Source organism: Cygnus atratus, chromosome 21 (assembly GCF_013377495.2).
Source record: "Cygnus atratus isolate AKBS03 ecotype Queensland, Australia chromosome 21, CAtr_DNAZoo_HiC_assembly, whole genome shotgun sequence".
Classification (NCBI taxonomy): domain Eukaryota; kingdom Metazoa; phylum Chordata; class Aves; order Anseriformes; family Anatidae; genus Cygnus; species Cygnus atratus.
The window spans coordinates 1,145,804-1,167,356 of record NC_066382.1 but is presented as its reverse complement, the minus strand read 5'-3'; the positions used below and the strand labels follow the sequence as shown (position 1 = coordinate 1,167,356).

The 21,553-nt window shown below is 44.0% G+C and overlaps 2 protein-coding genes across 2 annotated transcripts; one reads left to right on the top strand and one right to left on the bottom strand.

Moving 5' to 3' along the window:
• The first annotated feature begins 82 nt into the window (after positions 1-82).
• TPRG1L (tumor protein p63 regulated 1 like) lies at positions 83-4,357 on the top strand. The gene is made up of 5 exons (XM_035557373.2): positions 83-279; positions 374-465; positions 1,612-1,788; positions 2,395-2,548; positions 2,885-4,357. Exons 1-5 carry the CDS (start codon positions 97-99, stop codon positions 3,077-3,079), a joined length of 801 nt encoding a protein of 266 aa, XP_035413266.1. The 5' UTR covers positions 83-96; the 3' UTR covers positions 3,080-4,357.
• Positions 3,733-20,118, bottom strand: WRAP73 (WD repeat containing, antisense to TP73). Its single transcript, XM_035557633.2, has 12 exons — positions 19,992-20,118; positions 19,397-19,549; positions 18,718-18,834; positions 11,720-11,792; positions 10,737-10,840; positions 9,922-10,008; positions 9,274-9,408; positions 9,107-9,184; positions 7,997-8,102; positions 6,834-6,959; positions 5,998-6,189; positions 3,733-5,085 (listed from the first exon to the last, which is right to left on the bottom strand). Exons 1-12 carry the CDS (start codon positions 20,058-20,060, stop codon positions 4,976-4,978), a joined length of 1,350 nt encoding a protein of 449 aa, XP_035413526.1. The 5' UTR covers positions 20,061-20,118; the 3' UTR covers positions 3,733-4,975.
• Between the last annotated feature and the right edge of the window lie 1,435 nt (positions 20,119-21,553).

The following is a 21,553-nucleotide window of genomic DNA, read 5'->3' as shown; positions in this document are numbered from 1 at the left end:
CCCGACCCTAACCCAGCACCCAAGCCCCGCCCCCTCCCGGGAGTTATCCCCAAGCCCCGCCCCTCGCTCTAGCCCCGCCCCTCCCGCCCCGCCGCCATGTTGCCGCTGGGCGATGCGGCGGGCGGCCCCCCGGGGGGCTGCGGCCCCGCGGCCGTGCTGGGGGTGGCGGCCCCGGTGCCGCTGTCCCCCCGCGGCCCCCCCGCCCGGCAGAGCCTGCGGCCGCTGCCCGTGCGCACCGCCACCCGCCGCGGCCGCCTGCGGGACTTCTTCGTGTTCCGGGTAGGGCCCGGCTCGGTCCCGACCCCTCCTCGGTCCCCCCCCCCCCCCGGTCCCCCCTCACCTCACCGCCCCCGTCCCGTTCCTCTCCCCGCAGCCCGGAGCCGTCGAGCAGGCGGTCGGCGAGATCCGCGCCGTGCTGACGCCCGCCGAGGACGGGGAGGTGCAGAGCGTGTGGCTGCTGGCGGAGTAAGGGGGCTGGGGGGGGAGGGAGGGGGTAAGGGGGGCTGGGGGGTGAGGGAGGGGGTAAGGGGGGCTGGGGGGGCGACGGGCTAAAGGTGGGTCCTGCCCCTCGCCGGTGAGCGGGGCTGAAGGGGGAAGAACGTAGTGTGAGGGGCTGCGGGCGAAGCAAGAGCTGCTGCCGTCCGCAGACAACACCCGGCCCCCATCTCCCAGCCCCCGGCCCCCATCTCCCAGCCCCCGGCCCCCATCTCCCAGCCCCACCTGCAGGCAGCAGGGCCAGCTCCAGGCCTTCCCCCACGGCACACCTCAGAGCGGCAGGGAACGTGCCCTGCCACCTAGAAAGGCTCTGTCCAAGCCCTGTTTGTAATTACCATTACGCTACGAGAATGATCGTGGTCTCATCAGCTTTATGTCTCCATTCCCGGTGAAACAACGTTTATTAATTTTTGTAAGACAGCGAAAGCGGTAAAAATAAGCTGTAGCAGGTTTCAAGGTTGAATGCTGAATTAATCGCCCTTAGAGTGAAAGTAGGACCAGCTTTAGACGCCCTGAGGATGAGATTATGGCACAGCTGTGATGGTTCAAGAAGGTAGTGTGGCAAAACATGCAGGGAAAGGTAAGATCTGATGTTAAACGTGAAGAAACTGACCAGTTGTGGGTGTACAGATGCTCTTACAGATTAATACGTTAAGTCACACCACATACATAGCAGTTATAAAAGACTTTCTCCCCTGAACATGCACAAATGCAGCTATTAATTTAGTAAATGTGGCAGCATGCTAAGGGCACAGCATTGAACTCTTCACTTCCTGGGGAGCTGTTGGAAACTCACCTGCCCCAATTAGCACCGGGTCCCTGAATTGTAGCAGTTGTAGCACTTGGGCTCAGGCAGCATGAGATAGCCCTAGAGCTCTTTCTCAGTATCTTCTGACCTACTCTGATATTCTTGTTTTCTGATGTTGTTCCATTTCTGCGCTGGGACATTCAACCTCTTACCAGACTTGATGATTCCAAGCAAAGGCTACAATGGAAAATCTGGCCTGACTAAAACTTCAGTTTGTTCTCCTTAGCAGCTCTTCTGTCCCATCAGGCTGTACAATGTTTCTAGCCAGCCAAGAAGACCGCTAAAGCTCGGTCTTGTTACCTTACCAGAATTGATCACTGGAACAACGAGAAGGAGCGTCTCGTTCTCATCACAGATCGGTCCCTTCTGATCTGCAAATACGACTTCATCAGCCTGCAGTGCCAGCACGTGACGAGGATTTCACTCAATGCAGTTGATACCATCTCTGTAGGAGAGTTTGAGTTCCCACCTAAATCTCTGAACAAGTAAGTTTATGGAGTAATATTGTAGCGTTACCCTAAGTAGCTTGAGCTGACAGCCTTTAGTTTTAACCATTGGACACGTTTTGAGGATTCTTCCTTTTGCTGGTGTTAACTCATTTACTGCGTTTACAGTTACTGAAACTTCACTGGAAGATCAGAGTAGCTGTGGTCTTGCTTGGACACTTACTAGTTGCATTAAAAGCGAGTTGCTCAAGAACAAGACCAGTAGATTTGGGAGAAGTTCATTGCCGTTTTGTAACGCAGTAAGCAGTAGCCGTACCTTAGCATTATTAAAAAGCCAGGTATAAAGGTCAGGTCATACTTAAGTGTAGGTTACTACAGACAGTGCGGTTTAGCCTTTGTGTCCTAGATGTCTCATCAGCGTAACCTTTTTGCACTCAGCTTATAAGAATGTATCTTTACGTGTTGCAGGGATAGAATTATTTAGATGTTTAATTATTTTATCACTTTCCTAGAGAAAAAGCGTATTACCATACAGTTTAGCTGCCAGTTTTAAGTAGGACTCTTTCAGAAGGTATGCCTCTAATTAAACTCACTGCAAAGAGTAAAAAATTCTTACTGTATCAATTCTGCTGTCTTCAACCTCAGGCGAGAAGGTATTGGGGTTCGTATTCAGTGGGACAAGCAAAGCCGTGCCTCCTTCATCAGCCGATGGAACCCGTGGTCAACAAGTGTCCCATACGCCACCTTCACCGAACATCCCATGGCAGATGCTGATGAGAAGATCACATCCCTTTGTCTAGTAAGGGAATCGCCACTTCTATTCTAGATGGCTTCTTGGTATCGTAGGCTGGATACTACTTAGGTTATTTTGAAAAGACACAGCAGGTAAATCAAACAGAAGCAGCTAAATCAAGGACAGAACTTAGAGCTGCAAGCTGTGTTTCCCCATTCTCCATATTAAATGTCAGAAGGTAAAGATTATGATGTGCAAGATCCATGACAACTACAGCTGTAGTGTTAATGCTTTACATGCTTTACACTTCAACATCAGCAGCTCTTTGCCTGTGAAAGCATAACACATTTTAAAACAATGGAAAAACATCTTGGTGTTTTGTTTTTGTTTTTTTTCTTTCAGTTGGAAAATTTTAAAACCCAGCTAATTCAAGCTGTGAAGAAGGCCCATAAGGAGTGTCCATTGCCAGGAAGGGCTAACGGTGTGCTAGTGCTGGAGCGTCCTCTTCTGATCGAAACATACCTGGGATTGATGTCCTTCATCAACAATGAAGCCAAACTCGGCTACTCCATGACAAGAGGCAAAATTGGATTTTAAAATTCATTGCATTTAATCTTTTCAAGGGAAAGCGATTTTATATTAGTCTCTTGGGGAGAGTACACACTGTGGCAGAATATTTGATAATCAAAGGGGAAAAATTACAGGAATGAAAGGGGGTGGTTGTAGAACTAATAGGTCCCAGGAGGCCCTGGTTGTTAAGGAAGTCACTAGAATGCACAAGCCAGCTTAACCTGAAGCGGACACAAGGTGGTGTCACTCTTGTGTTTTGTATTTAACTTACAGTTCTTACTGGGTCTTAGACAGGGCCAGCGAGCAGTCGTTATTTCTTCTTCCATTTCTAACTACATGTTCTTCCCGGTTAATTCCATGCGATTGATTTCTGCTGCAAACACTCTACACAGCTATCCAAGATACTGCAGCATGTTCATGCCATATTACAGTGCCCTATACAGCGTCAAATCATGTGGTGTGCTTGAGATTGTTTAGAGAGGTATTAGTGCCTCAGTTACAGTAATCTTAGCATTTTGATTAATGCCTGTTAAGAATTCTGAAAGCTGCGTCAGTCATTCTTTAGGAAAGCAGTCAGCAAATTTTGTTAAAGCTGTACTGCTGCATCTGCTCAGGAGCAGTGTACACAAACCATTACTTTGTAAACTGAAGTATATGGCTGAATATATTAGCTTTTTGTAAAAAATAGCTCCCTTTCTCCCTGGAATCTAACTTGCCATTTCCTTACATGTTTTCTTGGGGCAATCATAGACTAAAGACTATCTTGAGTGTTGCCAAAAGCCTCGTAAACATTTACCTTTGAAGTTATTATTTAGAAGAACAGTTTTACAACTTAAAGTAATTCTACTTTGATTAGATTTATAGTCTTTGTAATTTTTCCTAAATTTATTGTGGTTTGGGACAGCAGCAGTACAGGACTTCCTAATACCTAAAAATTTAGGCACTGTGTCAGTCTTGGTTTATACTTTCTTGCACTTACCCTCATACTAGTCTCTAGTACCGCATTTCAGGAGCGGTGCAAGAGATACTAAAACCAGAATTACTCCTGAGGTTACTGTAACAAGCTTTGCCATTGGATAGGACTTTCTATACACACTGGTCTATCAGAGCATTTGTCTGCATAACTACAATACTGAGTAAGTGCTGTGCTGCAGTGGTATTTTCTTGAACTGAAAGTAGGTGTGGATTTCTGAAATTTATATAAAGCTGAAATCATGATGGAATGCAACAAGCTGCATGCCCCTCTCAATGCATTTTCTAAGGTATCTATTTATTTTATCTTGCAATAAAGTTAAATGCAAACTATATTTGTTCTTTGTTCTTCATTTGTGGAGACTGAGCCTGTCAAATTAAGTAGCAGAAGAAAAAATATTTGTAAAGGTGCTCCCTTCCCTTGAAGAATCATAGGCTGGCTACTCAAATGAAAGATAAAGGATGGTCCAACAGCTCTTTCCTTACTGAACATTAGATAGCTGGTTCAGAAACTCCCCTTTCAGTTCCCTAGAATATATTCTAAAGTATCAGGTATGATCCTTCTTGGAAAGATTCAGTGCAGTAAGTCTAGGGTAGTACAGGTTTATAGTTAGAGTCATACCAAGTTTATAACTATCAAAATATTTATTGGAAATTATCAAATTTAAATAACAGCTATACATTATATACACAGATACAATTTTAGAAAGTAAGATTCCCTAGTTGACAAAATTTCAAAGGAAATTCAACTACATGAAAACTAGTTTTTGTAAAATCCAGACTTCATTCTCTGTGCTTTAGTTGCAACACCATTCAAATATAAACAGTGCTTTACAGATTGGAGTTTGGTTACGCACCTTCAAATAAATATAAGTACAAAAACCTTCAGATTGGGCAATGGGGTTTGACCCTCTTCCCCAAATTTAAGAGCATTTTTAATGCAGCTGATAGTTATTTCACCTCTTCTCTTTCCAAGTAACACATACAAAAGTTCTCCTTGCTCAGAAGTGCCATGGAATCTCCACTAGGATGCCAGCAGAGAGAGACGATCTGGAATTCACCTGCAGAAACAGATCACAGTTTGTCAGCAAGAAACCACCTCTTATTCCAGGCCTTTTCCTAGGCTAAGTCACACACATTGCAAAAAAATATCCTCCTACTTTAGAAGCTTTAACAGTGTGTGATTTTGTTCCTGTTATAGTAGAGCCAATCTGCTCTCCAGTATCTCAGTGCAAGTAATCTCTGTTATTGACTGTTTCCCCAAAACCAACAGTTACTTTGTACTCCATATACAAGCATAACCAAGTTTGGAGACTCATCATTTCAATGCAAACAAATGCCACAAGACTCTCCACTGCTGCAGAGCTGCATGCTCTGATGATCCAGCTGCTACTTGTGGAGAGAGGAAAAAGTTGAATCTTTGATTTATTTTCTGTTTAATAAGCAAAAAGACATTGTGATCTAGCTAATGGCCTGGTATCACTCACTGCAAACCATAAAGCTTCTCATAACACAGGCTGACCTAGAGTTCAGGTTCCCATACGTTCTTCCCTCTTTATATAGCAGACTTCACACATTTTTCCCTGCTTGTATTTTTGTAGTTGTAGTTTAGTTGTTTTCAGAATACCTCAAGACATTCCAGTCATTTCAGAGTATTACAACTCTTGGCATTCTGCACAATGACAGTTCCTATGTAAATAAACTTATGAGAATGTAAAGCTTAAGAACTCAACATATCACGTGATTAAAGCGACAAGTAAATCATTAGCCCCTGTGCTCTGTCCATGATGTATTTTACTGTGTTTGCTGTCTCATTTCAAATGTCTTTTCAAAGGGTAGAAACACCTGGTTTTAAGAAGCTCCAAGAACACAGCTAAACCTTTACACAATAATGCTTGGACCAATATAAAAGTGGAAAAGAAGTTTATAAGAAGCTGACGATTGCTTGTGGAAGTAACTGCAGAAAGCTTTACCTTCCATTGGAACCTGCACTGACACACATCCAGCTGGGGACCATAAGTAGACTTTGCTATTTCCTGTACACACAGCAAGTCGAGGTTGTCGTGGATCCCACTGGAAAGATTGGATAGCACACAGCTGCTCTAGGACTACAGATAGCTTCAGCTTTTGAATGTCCCAGATCCAGACAGCATTAGGAATGTTATCTGTCAGAAAACAAAGAGGCAATCACATGAATAGCAGAAGGAAAAACAGATCTCTCAGCCTTTTTCGAAGCAACTCGGTTTGTCTTCCAGTCCATCACTGGCTTTTATCAAATTATTCACAATTCTGCTCCTGTTAGCAGGCTTTGCCTCTGAACCACAACTTTCACATCCTGACAAAACAAATCCCTCGGGCCTGTCAAAGGGAAAAATTGAATGTTAATCCCACAACTTTTACTATTTGTGTTAATCAAAAGTCGCACTACGACAGGTTGTGAAGAATTCCGCCTTCCAAGAGACGCACACTGCACAAATAGAGGAAGGATTCGTGTACTTCATTTTCCAATACAGTGACCTCATATAGATTTGAGGAAATATAGAACAGACTATTTCTGTTAGATATAAAGCCCAAACCAAGGTAACGTAATGGTAAGCAGGTCTCACAGCTCGCAATACTTTACACATGCTACACAGAACATACGCTGAATTTCCGCTGCAGTTAAGTGTTTACATAGTAGAGATCCAATTTTAAATAGGCCCTGAGTCTTTCCACAGAGCAAAATAACTCATCCATTATTGCCTGTTTCTGTAAGAAAACACCACGTATAATGAGGTTTCCCCTTTACTAGGGGGCAGTAGGAACTCACCATTTTTGGTTGCCAGGAAGCAGTTATCTGAACTGAATGCCAACATCCCAATCCCCATTTTGGGATTAGCCCTATCAGCAACTGGTTTGATATACTGGAAAGAGACCGGCACCTGGGAAATGTCATCTGGAAGTGGAAATAAAAGTGCTTTACTAAACAAGCCTGCATGGACAAAATATTTTTATTCCGACTGTTAAAAAAAATCTCTCAAATGATAGGACAGGATTTTACTCTTCTCCAAGATGTTTCAATCAGAAACCTCAGTGGTTTTTAAGACATTGCATCTTCATATCAACAGTTTATTGTTCTTACCCTTCTACAAAAAAAATGGACTAGAAATCCTAGCAATTCTGAAACTAAACTATGAAAAATATGTAAGATGAAATTTTCCACTAGTATCTCTAACAAATACCAGTGCAAGGCAAAGGTCAAGACAAAGGTAAGTTACTGTTACAGTACCACAAAAAATAAGACAGTAAAAACAATAGAAAAATGCTAATTATACGTTGTCTACTTTCTCTTTAGCATTTCAGAGTCCGTTGTCTGGGGGTAAGCTTAAAGCATTGCTAGGACTACAGCTTCCCAGACAAAAGCCAAATCCTCTTTTCTTGCTTTTTTACATGACCTCATACTAAAGGATTAATCTATCCTAAAACAAATAGCAATGCTGCAACACCTTCCAGTTTTTATCTTTTTTTTTTTTTATAAAAATCACTAAAACTGCCACACACTATGATAAGATTCTTAATTACTAGTCAGGTGAATTATCACTATTATCTGCCACAGTTAATTTAACTCCAAGGCATGAAATAATATTGCACAAGTTGAACAGATCAAAAAAACACACAAAATGTTAAGATAATTCTTTCAAGCAACTCCAGGACTGAGATCTGGCTACGTCCCCTATGCCCAAGGGATTACAGTTCTCTTGGTACAATACCCCACTAGCCTTAGCCTGCCTTCAAACCACCCTGCAGACAGCACCCTCGCTAGCAGGGATGCTTACTGCCCTTGAAGCCCTTCGGTTAACTCTGGAGACTTGAGCAGAGCATCCAGAGGATCCATTCCAATATCAAACGGGCAGAGTTTACCTATGATGTTTATTTATAGAAAGACTTCAAATGGCAAGCTCAAGTGTTTCATTTTAGTAAACTCTGGCTTACATTTACTTTGTGTGCTGAAGAGAGAACTAGCCAACGCTCTTGTCGGTGGGAACGAAAGCCTCTCCGTTTCAACCGATGGAGGTTTCTCCACTTCTTTATACACAACCTACAAAGAAACAAATGAGAGCTCTACAGAAGGGCCTAGGAGCATTTGAACATGGGCTATTAACAAATCATTCACATTCCACTGCTCAAGTGTATTACATCTCAGCACTCCCTAGTTCATTAAAAAAGGAAAGGGTTCCAGCAGGCAAATACTGAGTCCGACATTCTCAGTGAATCATTTGTTTGTTGGAACCATGATCAAGAGAACACTCCCGTGACAAATAAATGAAAGTGAAAATAAATGAAAGGAAAAGTTTTTGCTGAGGTGCATTTAATGGATCATGCCTTGCTTCTGGTTAAGAGGCATCAGCACTGCCATGGGGATTTTGCAGACTTAGCAGTCTACACATGTGAACTCAAAGGATATCTGTCCAGACAAGACCAGGCTTTCCACCTCAACGGCACGCAGCACTACTACACTGTTCTTTTTACCTTGAAGACTTGAAGAACGAGAGCAGCTTATGATTTTTGGAACAAGAGCTACAGCTCTCTGCCTGCAGGCAACTACCCAGAATCTATGGGGCCAGAGACTACGCATATATGCGAGGATAAAAATAAACAATGACAGATGTTTACAGGAAACTCTTTAGGTGAGCTGGATGAGCTTGTAAATACAAGACACATCTAATCACAATCCACTTCAAATGCTGTTTAAAGTTGAGAAATTGCTTCTGTTAAGTTTCCCCGTTTGTCATCATCTGCATAACCCAAATTGGTAATGCAATCACCATCTACATCAAAATACACTGGCATATGACAGAAGTCCTCTGAGAATCTACTAGTGCCAACACTGAGAATCATATGTCTGTATTCCAAAAAATTTGAAAGGATTCCTCTTTCTCTTACATCCCCTAGTTTTCAAGGGAGTTCTCAAGCACTGTTCATACCTTACAAGGAAATAAACCTACTCTCCAGCATGAAATGGACTTACTAGCATCTTCAGATACAAATAGCTGCACCAACAAAGTGCTGGCAATTATCAATAGATTTTGGATCCGTACTTACAGTCTTTGTGTCAGCAACCATTGCTGGATGTTCGAACTCTGCGATCTTTTTCCAAGTTACGTGGTTCAAGATACGCACCTAATTCAAGGAAGCATTGCAAGACAGAACTGTTACGACAAAATTCTGCAAATGGTTTAGATAGAAAAGAGAAAAAACCTACTTCTTACCTTTTCATCATAGCTGCCAATTGCCAAAAATTGACTGCTGGGACTCCAGGCAATTGATTTTATGCCTAAGGACCACTCATACGCCCGGTATGTGGACAGCAGTCTGCCATCAAGGGAGTACAGCAATATTTTATACTGAAAAAAAAGTTGATGAATTCTAAATAACAACAATATCATTAAAAGCCACAGGCAGGCAAAAACACTCCTGCCAAGCTCTCCCTGGTTAAAGCACAGAAATTTAATACAAAGGGCATAGTGTCTTATCTGCGATATGAGGCGAGGCTCTAGGCATAGATGCACAAAGTTATTGTGCAACATAATAAGATTTCTACAATATTACTTTAAAGCATAACTCATTTATCTGAATAGCTGCTTGCACAACATTCACAATCAAAACTAATGTATTTTTAAATAAATTAGAAATTTAATGTGATAATTTTACCATTAAAGACAGACCTACATAACAGTTTGACATACACTTGTAAGGATGCCCATTAACAATACAGGCATATTTTAAATGTTTCATTTGAGTTCAGCTTTTGTTATATTTGTTTAGAAAGTATTACAATACTAGCTATTTCAGTTACTGCTACACGGCAGCTCTAAAAAACAACCCAAATTCTAAGAAAATAAGCTTTTTCCTCATACCTCTAGACACGTATCCCACACTGCCAGAACACAGCCGTTGGGAGCCCATTCGATCCCAAACAGATCTTGTGTTTCAGTGTCAAAATGCTGTCCCCAAAAGATAAAAAGTAATTAGAAACACTGTACTACCAAATACCGTTGCATCTGACCTAAACATAATCCTTAGTTCTATACTTTTAAGATCTCCCACAAAGGTAACAGCATTTTGTATGCTAACGTAGAAACAGATACTTTACTATTATGAAAGAAAATATTCCAGAAAGAGAAAGCCAAGAAACTGTAGAAAAAGGGCAAAAAGTTGCAGCATCTTAAAATTAACAGCATTTCATAAAAAACCAAAAGGTAGTTACACTGAATCAGCCAAGAAATCTGGTTAACCTAATTCCTTGTCTCAGAAAGGGTTTTAATTTCTCAGATTCATCCAGTCCAAGACATGCAAGCATATATTCTTCATAGACCATTTTCATCTTTAAATTGAAAATAAAGATTCATATGACATAATTTGAATGATCACTTTGTCATGCATTAGATACCTTCAGTATTACTGTAGAATAGTTTGTTGTAAAGAAGCTCATGCAGAATTTAAAGGTGGAACCTCTGCATTCCATCAGAAATTCTTTACACACATGCAGCATATACAGCTTCCTGAACAGAATCCCTCTGCACGCCTACGGGCCAGCAAAGGAGCCAGATGCTGGCTAGAAAATACACCGGCAAGTCTAAAACCAGACTACCCAAGTGACGGTGTTTAAAGTAGTGTACAACAGATGCTTGTCATTTATGCAGAAGCCGTGGAAGACAGGGACATGTCTTACCCTGAGTAGCTGCCAGTCACTGCATACGAAGAGGCTGACGAAGTCTTTGCAGTCGCGTCTTTCTGCTACTGCCATATAGCGGCCGTCCTTAGTGAAAGCGATCCCTGGCAAGGAGACAGAAAGGTAACGCTAAGAGAAAATAAGGCAGAATAAGTGATGATTCTTCAATGAAAAGCAGTTACTCCTAATTCAAGGGGGAAGTAAGAGGAGAGGGAAAAAAGTTTTACAGAAGATCCCATTAATCAAGTCAATGAGTAGTTTTCACTAATTTCCTTATGCAATTCTTGGACTTTGAATATATGATTTCTAAGGATGCAGCTTTCCAGCTACTGCAGAACTTCATCACACTTCTAAAAAGACTGTTAGATTATTGACAGACAGTTGTTACAAAAAATCCACAGATTTCAAACAAGCAGTTCATGTAGCCTAGCCGCATGTGTTAGGTATGCAATTACCGGTATCCCATCAACTTCCAGGTGTGTGTCCTGTCCACTCATAAAATAAGAAATCCATTGCCATCTTCAGCACATGTGTGACTACTATATACAAACCTCAGCCAGGAAACTGCTAACCACAGTCATGCTGCAGACAGTTCTGACAGGAGCTTCCCTTTCGAATCTTTTCACGTGTAAAATGAGGCACTTTGGATTAGTGCTTTTCTTCACCAGTGCATCCAGCTTAATTTAATGTCTTATAGGACCTTTCCGAGGGGACCAGGACAGAAAGAACAGGCACGTAGATCAGCTGTAATCCTTCCCTCAGTGAGGAAGAGGATCTCAGATCCTAGGGCAGTACTTGCAGTAGGTGGCACATGGGTACTGATTTCAGAGCCGTGCAGCCCTGAAGGCGAGCCAGCCCTCCAGCAGGGAGGCACTACGAACCTGCTCTGTTCGGAACCACGTGCTTCATCTTTACACATCAGCTTTGTTTCTCTTAGTGCCACATTAAAAGTAACATCCCCCTGTTCAAGTTGTGACACTCACCTTGCTGACAAGCTTTGGGATACTTGATGTAAGACACAGACTTGGTGCACAAGGACCACACAGTTATCCGCAGCTGTTGCAAAGAGAAAACAAGGAAGTATTTACTTATTTTTGTAGATTAAAAAATAAAAACAAAAACCCAAACAACCTAGTTCAACAACACGAAGTAGATAAATGCATCTTCTGTGGTTTAATTAAGCTTTGCAATTATTCTACATGGCACAAACAAGTCCTAAGAAAACCTGCAAGGAATTCTCTCCCGACTCTCTTCAATTCGAGCAAGGACACTTATTTCAAATTAACATTACACACGTATCGAATACTCTAGATGGGTACAGGTGCCTAACACCGATACGGACGCAAGCACTTTGTTAATATTGAAGTTAGGGATGTCAGCCGGAATCTATCAACACAACTGCCAAGGTATTGTACATAGATACTTTTCAGTTGGAAAAGCAGTTTCATCACGGAATCTGGAAGAGAGATGAGGAGTTTATTGCATTTATGAATAGAGGAGAAATTGCTGCAGCTTACGGGTGTCGTATCTCTTGAGACAGGGCTACTAAGTGACAAGGCTTTCTTTTAAATACATGCTCAGCTTTGACAGCTAATTTGCATTTTTCTCTTCCCTCAGCCACCCACAAGAAGGCAACATTACATAATTAAAGAATTAGAAGAGAACTACAATACGGTGTGCAAAGAAACGCATTAAACATCTTATCTCGGGTATTTCTGGAGACCTGTGCATCCACCAAACAAGAACTGCAGAGAAGGCAGTCAGCTGCAAAACAAGCCTCTCCACAGCTCTTCAAGGTCACAGCCTGCATTCTGGAAGCTCTGCGTTGCCATCTGCAGATTATTCAATTAAAAACAAATACTTCCTCTGCCTTAGCAACGGCAGCCACACCAGACATATGTGCATTAATCAGGATGTCATGTGAACCTTTGCATTTATATCTGGAGCGAGGAATGTTTCCAGCGTAAGTTTTTTCCTCGTGTTTTCCTACATTTTATTATACCAAGGTAAGAGAACAGGTAAAACTATTTTTGCAATAAAGAGCCACGGTCATAAAACCTTCTTTCCCAAGACTACTGAACAACAAAATTAGTTCTGATTCATTGCATAAGTAAAGCTTTAGCACCATCTACCATTCTCTCACCCACCTGCATCAAGCACAGACCAACTACCACCAGAAATGGAACAAGTTTCTGCTGCATTTTTTTTTGTGTTTGTCCTCGATACCTACTTTCCTTCTCTGAAGCAATTGGTACATGGTAAAATTCTTTAGTGAGAGAGGACCCCAAGGTAGCATCCTGTGTATCTGTTCTACCAGGTAACCCTGCAGACTGTGCATTGTAACAGGACCTGGAGGTTTTTCTCACTGCTGACGCGAGTCACACTTTCTAGCAAAAGCGATTGATAGGTGTTCAAACCAAGCTGTAGAATCCTAACAAATGCTGCATCTCTCCAGAGATACGTGGAGTCCAAAAGCAGAAGAGCATCATTAGCTAGTTCTCCTACTGCTTTTTTATATGCAAAAGTTTGCGAGACTTGAAAAGACAACACGAGAAACGTTATTATTTAATATAACAGGAAAGAGCATAACCAGATCCCGGTCTGAGTGTAAAAAAGGCACTACTGGACCCCTATTTGATGCAGCCTTTATTTTTCTCATCCTTTATTTAACAGCTATGAAATTACAGCTAGGCATCTACAGTACCAACCTGGAAGTTTAACGGATCCTAGAGGAACGCACTAGATGAGCAACATTAATCAAGTTTTATCACTGCAACTGCCCACTTCCGGACATACAGAAATACCACATTGTTAGTCTGCTCTTCAGGCAAGATTTACTTTAAAAATACCAACACGATGCCTACTCACATTCTTCTACAGCAACTGCAATAGTGATATTCTGCTTGCTCCTATTAATTGCAGTGTTAAATGTACTTGCTGCTGTTCCCCCCCGACCAAAACATGCAGGACACACAACACATGCATTCTACAGCCACTTAATACAAGCTTAGCAGCTGCAAGCTTTGAATGCTGAGGTCTGGATCATAATTTTTCCTGACAAAGGCATCCAAGCTTACATTTGTGTTACTACTTGGCCTCACAATCAACTCACCTTGCCTGCTGCGTGTCACACACACTTCTATCCTGCACCGTACAGACTGGCTCAGAGCCTCAGAAAACACAAAAACGTACTGCTGAGCGTGTATGAAGAGGGAAACCTCTACCAGAGAGGAACAGCCCGGGGCGTGCAAGGGCTCTTACCTCTGCCTTGCCCGAGACTGCACCTCAGAAGAGAAATGGCAAGTACACCTCCCTTTGAGAATTTTTCCGCATCCATCCCTGCTACGCCCGTAGGTGCAGTCCTCCCGTTTGCTGTTCAGGAGCCTCCTCTAAAAGGGTTGAGTCTGACAACTCCCAAGAAGACATCAGTAATGTTTTCCCTGTTCATTCCTGTACTGTCGCACCTAACAGCTAGACGTGAGCTTACTTCACTGCCACAGAAAGCTTCAGCAACATTAACGTTGTTGGAGTAGTACTGCGTTGCTCCATTACCTCCCTAACACATCATTTCTAGCACGTAAGGCATAAATTGTAGGAATGCCCTCTCCGCAGTACTTCAGAGACACTACAGAGCTCAACCAAGAAGCACCCAGAGCATGTTTCTAGCCAATCACACAAAAAAAAGCCCCCCGCTTTTGAAGACAAAGCCTATTGTAGGTACCAAGTATAATAATACTTTGATGACCAAGGCACTTCATCTTCAGAATTGATCGATGCTCAATTCAGCTCCAGCATCTCCCCTGTGCTTGCCTTTTATTAACTTGCAGCCTTTTCACACCTACACTGGAGACCACGTGTAAGTTCTGCAGTAACTTCACTGCAACCTCTTGCCCAAGTCACATAACACCTAACCCAAACGTTTTGTCCCAGCATTAAAAGCATGTGAAAGCAAACTACTCTGACACCCCAAGTCAGGATTCTTTTCAGTTCTATTTGTCTAGAGACAAAAAACATCTTCTGAACTGAGAAAGACACGCTGCGTGCTTCGCCTATGGACCTGACCCGTCTTACACAGGCTAACAATGTTCACAATTAGATGTCCCCAGAAGGGGGAACCTTCATCTTTCCCGCTGGAAATGAAACATTATTCCACAATCCTGCCCAAGCTGACAACATGAACTAGCCCAAGGAGGTTTATTGCCCAGCTGACAGAGGTGATTGAGGGACAGAAACAAGATCACAGACCGACTGAAGTTGGAGGGACCTCTGGAGATCATCTTGTCCAACCCCTGCCACGCACAGAGGATGAAAAGAAAGCCAAACACGCCACTAAAGTCACAATTAGTTGTGTTCTTCTTACTGACTTTTCTCAGAGAGTTCATGGGGAAGGGACAATTGCTTTTCCAGCAGGAGAACAGACTGCGGCCAGCTAAGTCCATGGCAAGCACTGCTTGGCCGATGATTTTGAGGGATCCTTTACTACAGGTGACTAGATTAAGTGGAGTTGTCCAACTCAAATCCAAGTAATAGTGGTGTCTGAGAAGTTTTCAGCTGTTGTTTTGCAGTGGAAAAACAAACCAAAAGCAGAAGCATTTTTAAAATAGCCCAAAAACAGCTGAGAAATAAAAAGTATTTAGATGGTAACGTGATAAAGTCTCCAGCGCTGGGTTCAGGACTGCGTCCCGATGTTGACAGCTATAGGCAGGTGTAAGACTGGTGATTTTCAATAGATAAAAACACACTTTTAAACAACCTTGCATCTCAAATGACTGTCAACTTTTGTCCCAGACTTGACTGGGTCACAAAGCCTCCTTACATAGCAGTGTCTGTCAGCACCGGATTTCAGAAGATTATTCAGAGCACATTCCTCGACAGAAAGCATTTTTCAACCAACGTAACCATTTCCAGTTACTAAGGATTAGCTCCAATATACACAGAAACGCACACATTTTTTCTGCTGCTGGAGTTCTAAAGAAGTTCCTTAATGCTTCAGCACTAAAGTGGAACTAGAGAGAGCACAGCACGTGCAGTTTGTAAGTACGGGTCTTAAAAGAAGCACTCCAGAACAACGCTGATTATCTTCAGATACTTATCACAAAATTAGGAAGTTTTAAAGAAGCAAAAGCTCCATTTGCTTTCTCTGCATCTTTTACTCACAGCTCGTTTAAGCTCTACATGTGCCTATCAATCCGACATTCAGGCGGAAGGACAGCACCGTAAGAGGAACAATACCGGGTACAGCATCTTCTGCAGGACAAACTGAAAACAGGGAACCTTCAGGAAATCAGCTTGCTGTGCTAGACACACTACAACGCAGCAGGAGCACAGAACTGCCCCACAAAACGGAGAGGATTTCAGCAGGAGAGGAAGCACCTGCTGCAAAACAGAGCAGCAAACAATAGCCATGGGATGACAAGCTGCCCTCCAGGGCTCTACATGAATCACTAGCGTTGACTCCGTGTGCCAGCTTTTTCAGATTCCAGGTAGACTTTGCATAGCAGGCTTTCAGAAAGTGCTTTTCTAATTTTCACCAAGTCTTTATTTATTAAAGCCAAGAAAAAAGTACCTTCGGATCACTATTTTTCAAAACTGCTTTCCCTAACAGAATTGTACTCTAGCTTGGTATGAACAACAAGGTGATGAAAGAAATCAAGCTGTAATTATTCTGGCCACTTGTCATGTGCAGCTATAAGATGGAAGCAGACAATTAAAAAAATGCCTTTCAAGTCTGGAAGCACCTTTGAATATTTCTGGCTGCCTGGTAGAACTAGTGACTCTCTATATACTTCCTCTCATAAGCCTGCACCATCCAGTAGCCTTGCACAGCGTGCTGTTCATTGCAGTGATTATGAGAAGATTTAGATAGCTACCTGTACCATTCTTCATCACTGTCCTCTGCAAAATAATTCTGGGACCCAGAAAACCTACACATTTTCACAGACTCATCCGCAATAAAACGATCATATTTGCAGACTTACGTTACTGTGAGGCAGCGATGCTCTCTAGCTATTATTATTTAAGGTAATTGAGTCAAAATGGATTTCAGCAACGTCAGAATCCTGATGCACTCTTCTCCAGTTAGAAATACCACACCCCCCACAATTAAAAGCCTCATAACATCATTCACTCTAGCACTGACTGCAAAAAGAACTGGACAGCAAGTTAGCTGATGAGTAAGTTTTCTGTGGCACAAGTAAGTATGGATTGCTGGAAATAAATTAGCAAAACCGTATGCTTTTAAAAATTCTCTTAGGAATAAAAGTTATTTGTGAGCTTACAGTGGAGCTCGCATGCTGACCTGAAGAATTACAAGTACGAGTAATTAATCGATGCTGTTTGAAAGTGCCACACTACCAAAGCCAAGCATCACTGGTTCATAGGGAACCTTTGAGCCCTCCGAGCAATCTTTGAATTTGCTAAGGTTCATTAATACACCAATATTAAATGTCCTGACAATTTCTGTCTTGAGCACCGCTCATGTCTGCCCCACCAGACTATGGATTTAGCATGCTATAGAGTAAACACAACTCAGACATCGGCATAACCCAGGCAGCTGTCTGACAAAAGCTAATTTAGCAACCTGTTTACAGCTGGAAAGAAAACTTATCCCAACACAGATGCCAACTTGGCAAAGGCTTAATGAAATCCTCTAAGGTCAAACCGAGTTCTGTTGGGAGGTAATAAATACTTGCTCATCCACCCCCACACGCATGTGCCATACGAAACTCACTTGTAGCACATAGCAGCAGCCCTCAGTTTGGGTTACACAGACTGCTACGCTTCTGCCTGAGTAGCGAGCATGTCTTTACCGACTTCAGGTTGAAGCTCTGGGCTCCTTTATTTTAATCACCATCAAGGTGAATCATTCCTGGAAAAACTCAGACTTAAACTCATCACTCCTCCTAACCCATGATCTGAAAGGGTGGGGGAGAATGGAAGGAGACTGCTTTATAGCCAGAAAAATCTCTACCTCAGTCAGCACTAAAAACCCTGGCCAAACACTAAACAGGCTTGCCAGAGAATCCCACAATGTGTGCACGGGGAACTACACTTCAGCTGCAAGCATGTTTCTTTGGAGGTTTCCTTGAGAGCATCAACACTTACACTAACTCTAGTATGCACACATCACAAATTCCCCCGTCTATCACCGAAATCTTGGTCAGTGGGCTAAAAAGGGAAATCTTGCAGTGCAATATTTGAATTCAGTGCTAGCGAGGATTGTGTCACAACAACGCGTCATCTAGTTTTGAAAAGATTAGATACAGCAAAAAGAAAGTTTCTTGCACGTGGTTCCTAGTTATTTTCTGACCGTTCCTCTCTGCACTGAATAACATCAATCATCAGCTATAATCCAGACTATAAAGGTGGAGAGTCAGACTTCCACACGCCTTCCAACAAGCCCATTGTGTCCAGCACACACAAACTGCTTCAGTTTCTACACCTAGAACACGGCTCTTAATCAATAAGCACTTGCATGCACTTTAGTTGTAATTTCACAAGTGGTTCTATCAACAGCCTTCTGACTCCTACCTATAAAATCAAGCATTTCTGTAAGCATTTCCAGGATCTAGTTATAAACCTAAGAGCTTATTTTTTAATTCCACAGCCAGTCTTAAATTTTTGTGGATGTGGTTTGTTATGCTTGTTTGCTAGAAACCCGAGCTTTCCCTGAGCTACCAACACCACATTTGATTACTAAAAATGCTTTGATAAATGCCGGTTATCCCTTCACTTTTCTTAAGCACACAGTTTTACCTGTATAACCTGAAGTGTCCATTCTCTATTATATCCAACACAAGAGAATAAAATGTTAACGGAGTAACATCTAAACTGGAATTCACCTAGATTACATCTGTGAATATAGGAAAACATTGTGTTCTTTACCACCACTACAGCTTTAAGAGCTTCTGGTTATTTTAAGAGGCAAAGTGCAGACAGCAACATCTGATACCATCGAGAGTAATCATGACTTCACACTTACATGAAACTCAGTTGTATTGAGAATGTGACGACCATCCGGACTCCAGCATGAAGCCACCAATCCTGCTGAGCCTTCGTCTATCTTACAGTGCCAGTCTGGCTGCTCCAAGGACCAGACCTAGGACAGAGAGGAAACCAAACAGACTGCACCAAACGAACACTTCATCTAAACCTCTTCTTGCAAGAACACGCCACAGCTGAGGAAAAGTTCCTGCATCACATACCAGAGAGGTCAGGAAACCTCTGAAAGCCTGCAGCCATGAAGGACTGGCGCTGGATTCCGCTACAAAAGTAAGCCCCACACCTCTGTGTGTTAATACAAATTGTAAAGCGAGTTTTCTTCTGTGATAAATATTCTAAGCATCTAGCAACTTAAAAAACATGCTTTAGCCCACTTGGCAAGCTTGCATGTATTTGTTTCCTGCTGAAATAAGAAACTTCTAAGATATTCTCTAGCTTTGGTTTAAATTGGTTTGCTAAGTATTTTATTCAAATTTTGGTTGTTTTCAAACTGAGATGTTTGTGATAGTTTTGTAAATATTAGCCTGCTGAGTTACAAAGCCTCAAACCAGGCATTAGGAATAACAATGTCAATTACTTTAGCGAAAGCACTGAACAACGGCTTGCTGTTACGTTCTCACTCACACCACACGGGAGACATACCTGGTTCGGGTGCTTACCTGGACGATCCCTCGCTTGTACATGGCACACAGGATGAAAAGGGAGTCGGACGACCACTCTATGTACTGAATCTGATCCAGGCAAGTGTACAGCTGGAGGAGCTGGAGGGTGGTCACGTCCCGAACGATGAGCCGGTACTGCACACACGAAGCCTGGGCAGAACCAAGAGCAGAGCTGAGCCGGTGTGTCAGCGCCAGAGCTAAAAACTGCAACTTTCGCTGCATCCCAACGAAACGCTGCTGACCCAAAGAGCTTCAGCTACAATTTTTTTTTATTTTTTTATTTTTTTCTTCTCCTTTAAGAAGGCCTGACTGACATAGCTGTTGTAACACAAACCGCTGTACGAATATTTAAGCCAGCAGGGGGGCCTCTCGTCATTCAACAAACCGAGCTCATTAACTCCCAGACCGCTCGTCGGGCACAGTTAGCCCTAATGCCCCCAAACAAACCCATTTTGGGGGGAGTTTGCTCGCCAGCCCCGGCGTCTGGGCAAGGCGCCGCGCTGACCGCGAGCCCCTCACACGGCCCCGCCGGACCCCAGCGGCCGGGGGGCGATGCCCCAGGAGGAGCCGGCCCGGTACCGGGGGCACCCACCAGGCAGCGCCCGTCGGGGGAGATCCTGCCCAGCAGCCCCGACAGCCGGCACGGCTCCGAGAAGTTCATGGCGGGCCCGGCCCGGCCCTCGCCCCGGGCCGGCCGCGGGAGGAAGGGGCAGGCGCCGCTCCGCGGGGCTGCCAATAAGGGCGGGGGGGCGCCGCGCTGCACGCCGGGAAATGTAGTCCCGGCCCAGAAAGTAATTATCATGCAAATTAGCTGGGTAATGAGAGCCCGCGCCGGCTTCGCGCCGTGCCCCGCGGGCTGAGCTTCCCCCCTCGCTGCGGTTTCAGGCGGTTGGGCCCAGGCGGCTAATTACTGGCGGTAATGAGAGGCCAGGCGGCCGCCACCTGCAAATGAAGCACCTCAGCAAAGGCGGTGCTCCCAGGATCTTTAAAAATTAAAGATCTTAAGGGTTTTTTTTGAGAGAGAAAGAGCCGAGAGTCGCTGCCGAGGGGGGAGGCAGGCAGGCCTGCCCGCACCGGGGTGCACCCCCCGGTAGGCCTGGGGCAGCTGCAGACCTGGAAAAGGCCCAGGATCCGCCTTTCTGCCCCAAAATGTGCAAAGCATTGGCACTGACAGCCCCACAGGATGATGTCCCCACACTGCTCGGCTCCTGCTCTCAAATCCGTGTCAGTTCGGTGCCTGTACACAGCCCCGGCATGGTTGCACAAAGGCAGCACGCCCCGTCCCACATCCACCTTTGTGAGCGGTGTAAAAGCAGGATCAGAGCACGCGCTCGAGGCCCATTCTCGGGACGCTTTATGGATCGTGCATTTAGGCCCTAAAACCAACTACAGTGACTCCAATGTGTTTAGGGTCCCATAAACCCATCTGTCCTCTCACTCTGCCCGCGCATAAGGCCTGCGGGCTGGTCTGAAGCCAGGGGCAGCGATTTTGGGGTGCCTGTGGGCAGAGCTTTGGCTGTTCGTCTCTGAAGGGAGGCGGGTGAGTCAAGCACGCGACCGACTTTTTAAAGGTCACGAACACCTCTCGGTGGTTTCACCCCAGTGACTGAATGCAGTCGAAAGGGAAAGTCAACAGGAGAACTTCAGCTTATGAAAATGGGTGTCAGTAAACAGATATTCGAGGAGTCTGCAGAAGGAAGACTAATGCTTGCTGCCTCCTTGTGAGTGCTGTAAAATGCCTGCCAGCCTGCCGGTGGCCCTGGAGCTGTTCTGAGCAAGGAAGAAGGCTCTCAGTCCTGCTGTCCTTTGGGGAACAGTCTCCCACTGCAGGCAGTGCCAGGCGAACAGCGGTGCCCTTGCACATCCCGAGCACGGCCTGTCCCAGGCCAGTAATGCCCCAGGAGGGATGAGCTGGACATTTTAACCAATGCAAGCACCAAAACAACTCCAGAGCAGCAATCTGGTGGGGTGCAGAGCTTTGGTGCACATGGAGTCTCCTTCCCGACCCGACAGCAGCCATCTCGGGCGAGCATTGCTCTGTGGCTCTGCTGCTGGAGCCCCAGAGGGCTGGCTTGCCCCGGAGTCACTTTGGCACTGGTGACCAGCTTAATTCCCCAGCACGCTTGGCTGAGCATTCCCCACCCCCTTGTAACT

Excerpts from the sequence above, each read along its gene's own strand:
- TPRG1L (XM_035557373.2), top strand. The coding sequence starts at position 97 with ATGTTGCCGCTGGGCGATGCGGCGGGCGGCCCCCCGGGGGGCTGCGGC. Across the intron at positions 1,789-2,394 it reads CCACCTAAATCTCTGAACAA|GCGAGAAGGTATTGGGGTTC; the intron begins GTAAGTTTATGG and ends CTTCAACCTCAG. Across the intron at positions 2,549-2,884 it reads AGATCACATCCCTTTGTCTA|TTGGAAAATTTTAAAACCCA; the intron begins GTAAGGGAATCG and ends TTTTTCTTTCAG.
- WRAP73 (XM_035557633.2), bottom strand. The coding sequence starts at position 20,060 with ATGAACTTCTCGGAGCCGTGCCGGCTGTCGGGGCTGCTGGGCAGGATC. Across the intron at positions 6,960-7,996 it reads CTTCAGCACACAAAGTAAAT|ATGACATTTCCCAGGTGCCG; the intron begins GTAAGCCAGAGT and ends TTCCACTTCCAG. Across the intron at positions 5,086-5,997 it reads AGTGCAGGTTCCAATGGAAG|GTGAATTCCAGATCGTCTCT; the intron begins GTAAAGCTTTCT and ends CTGTTTCTGCAG.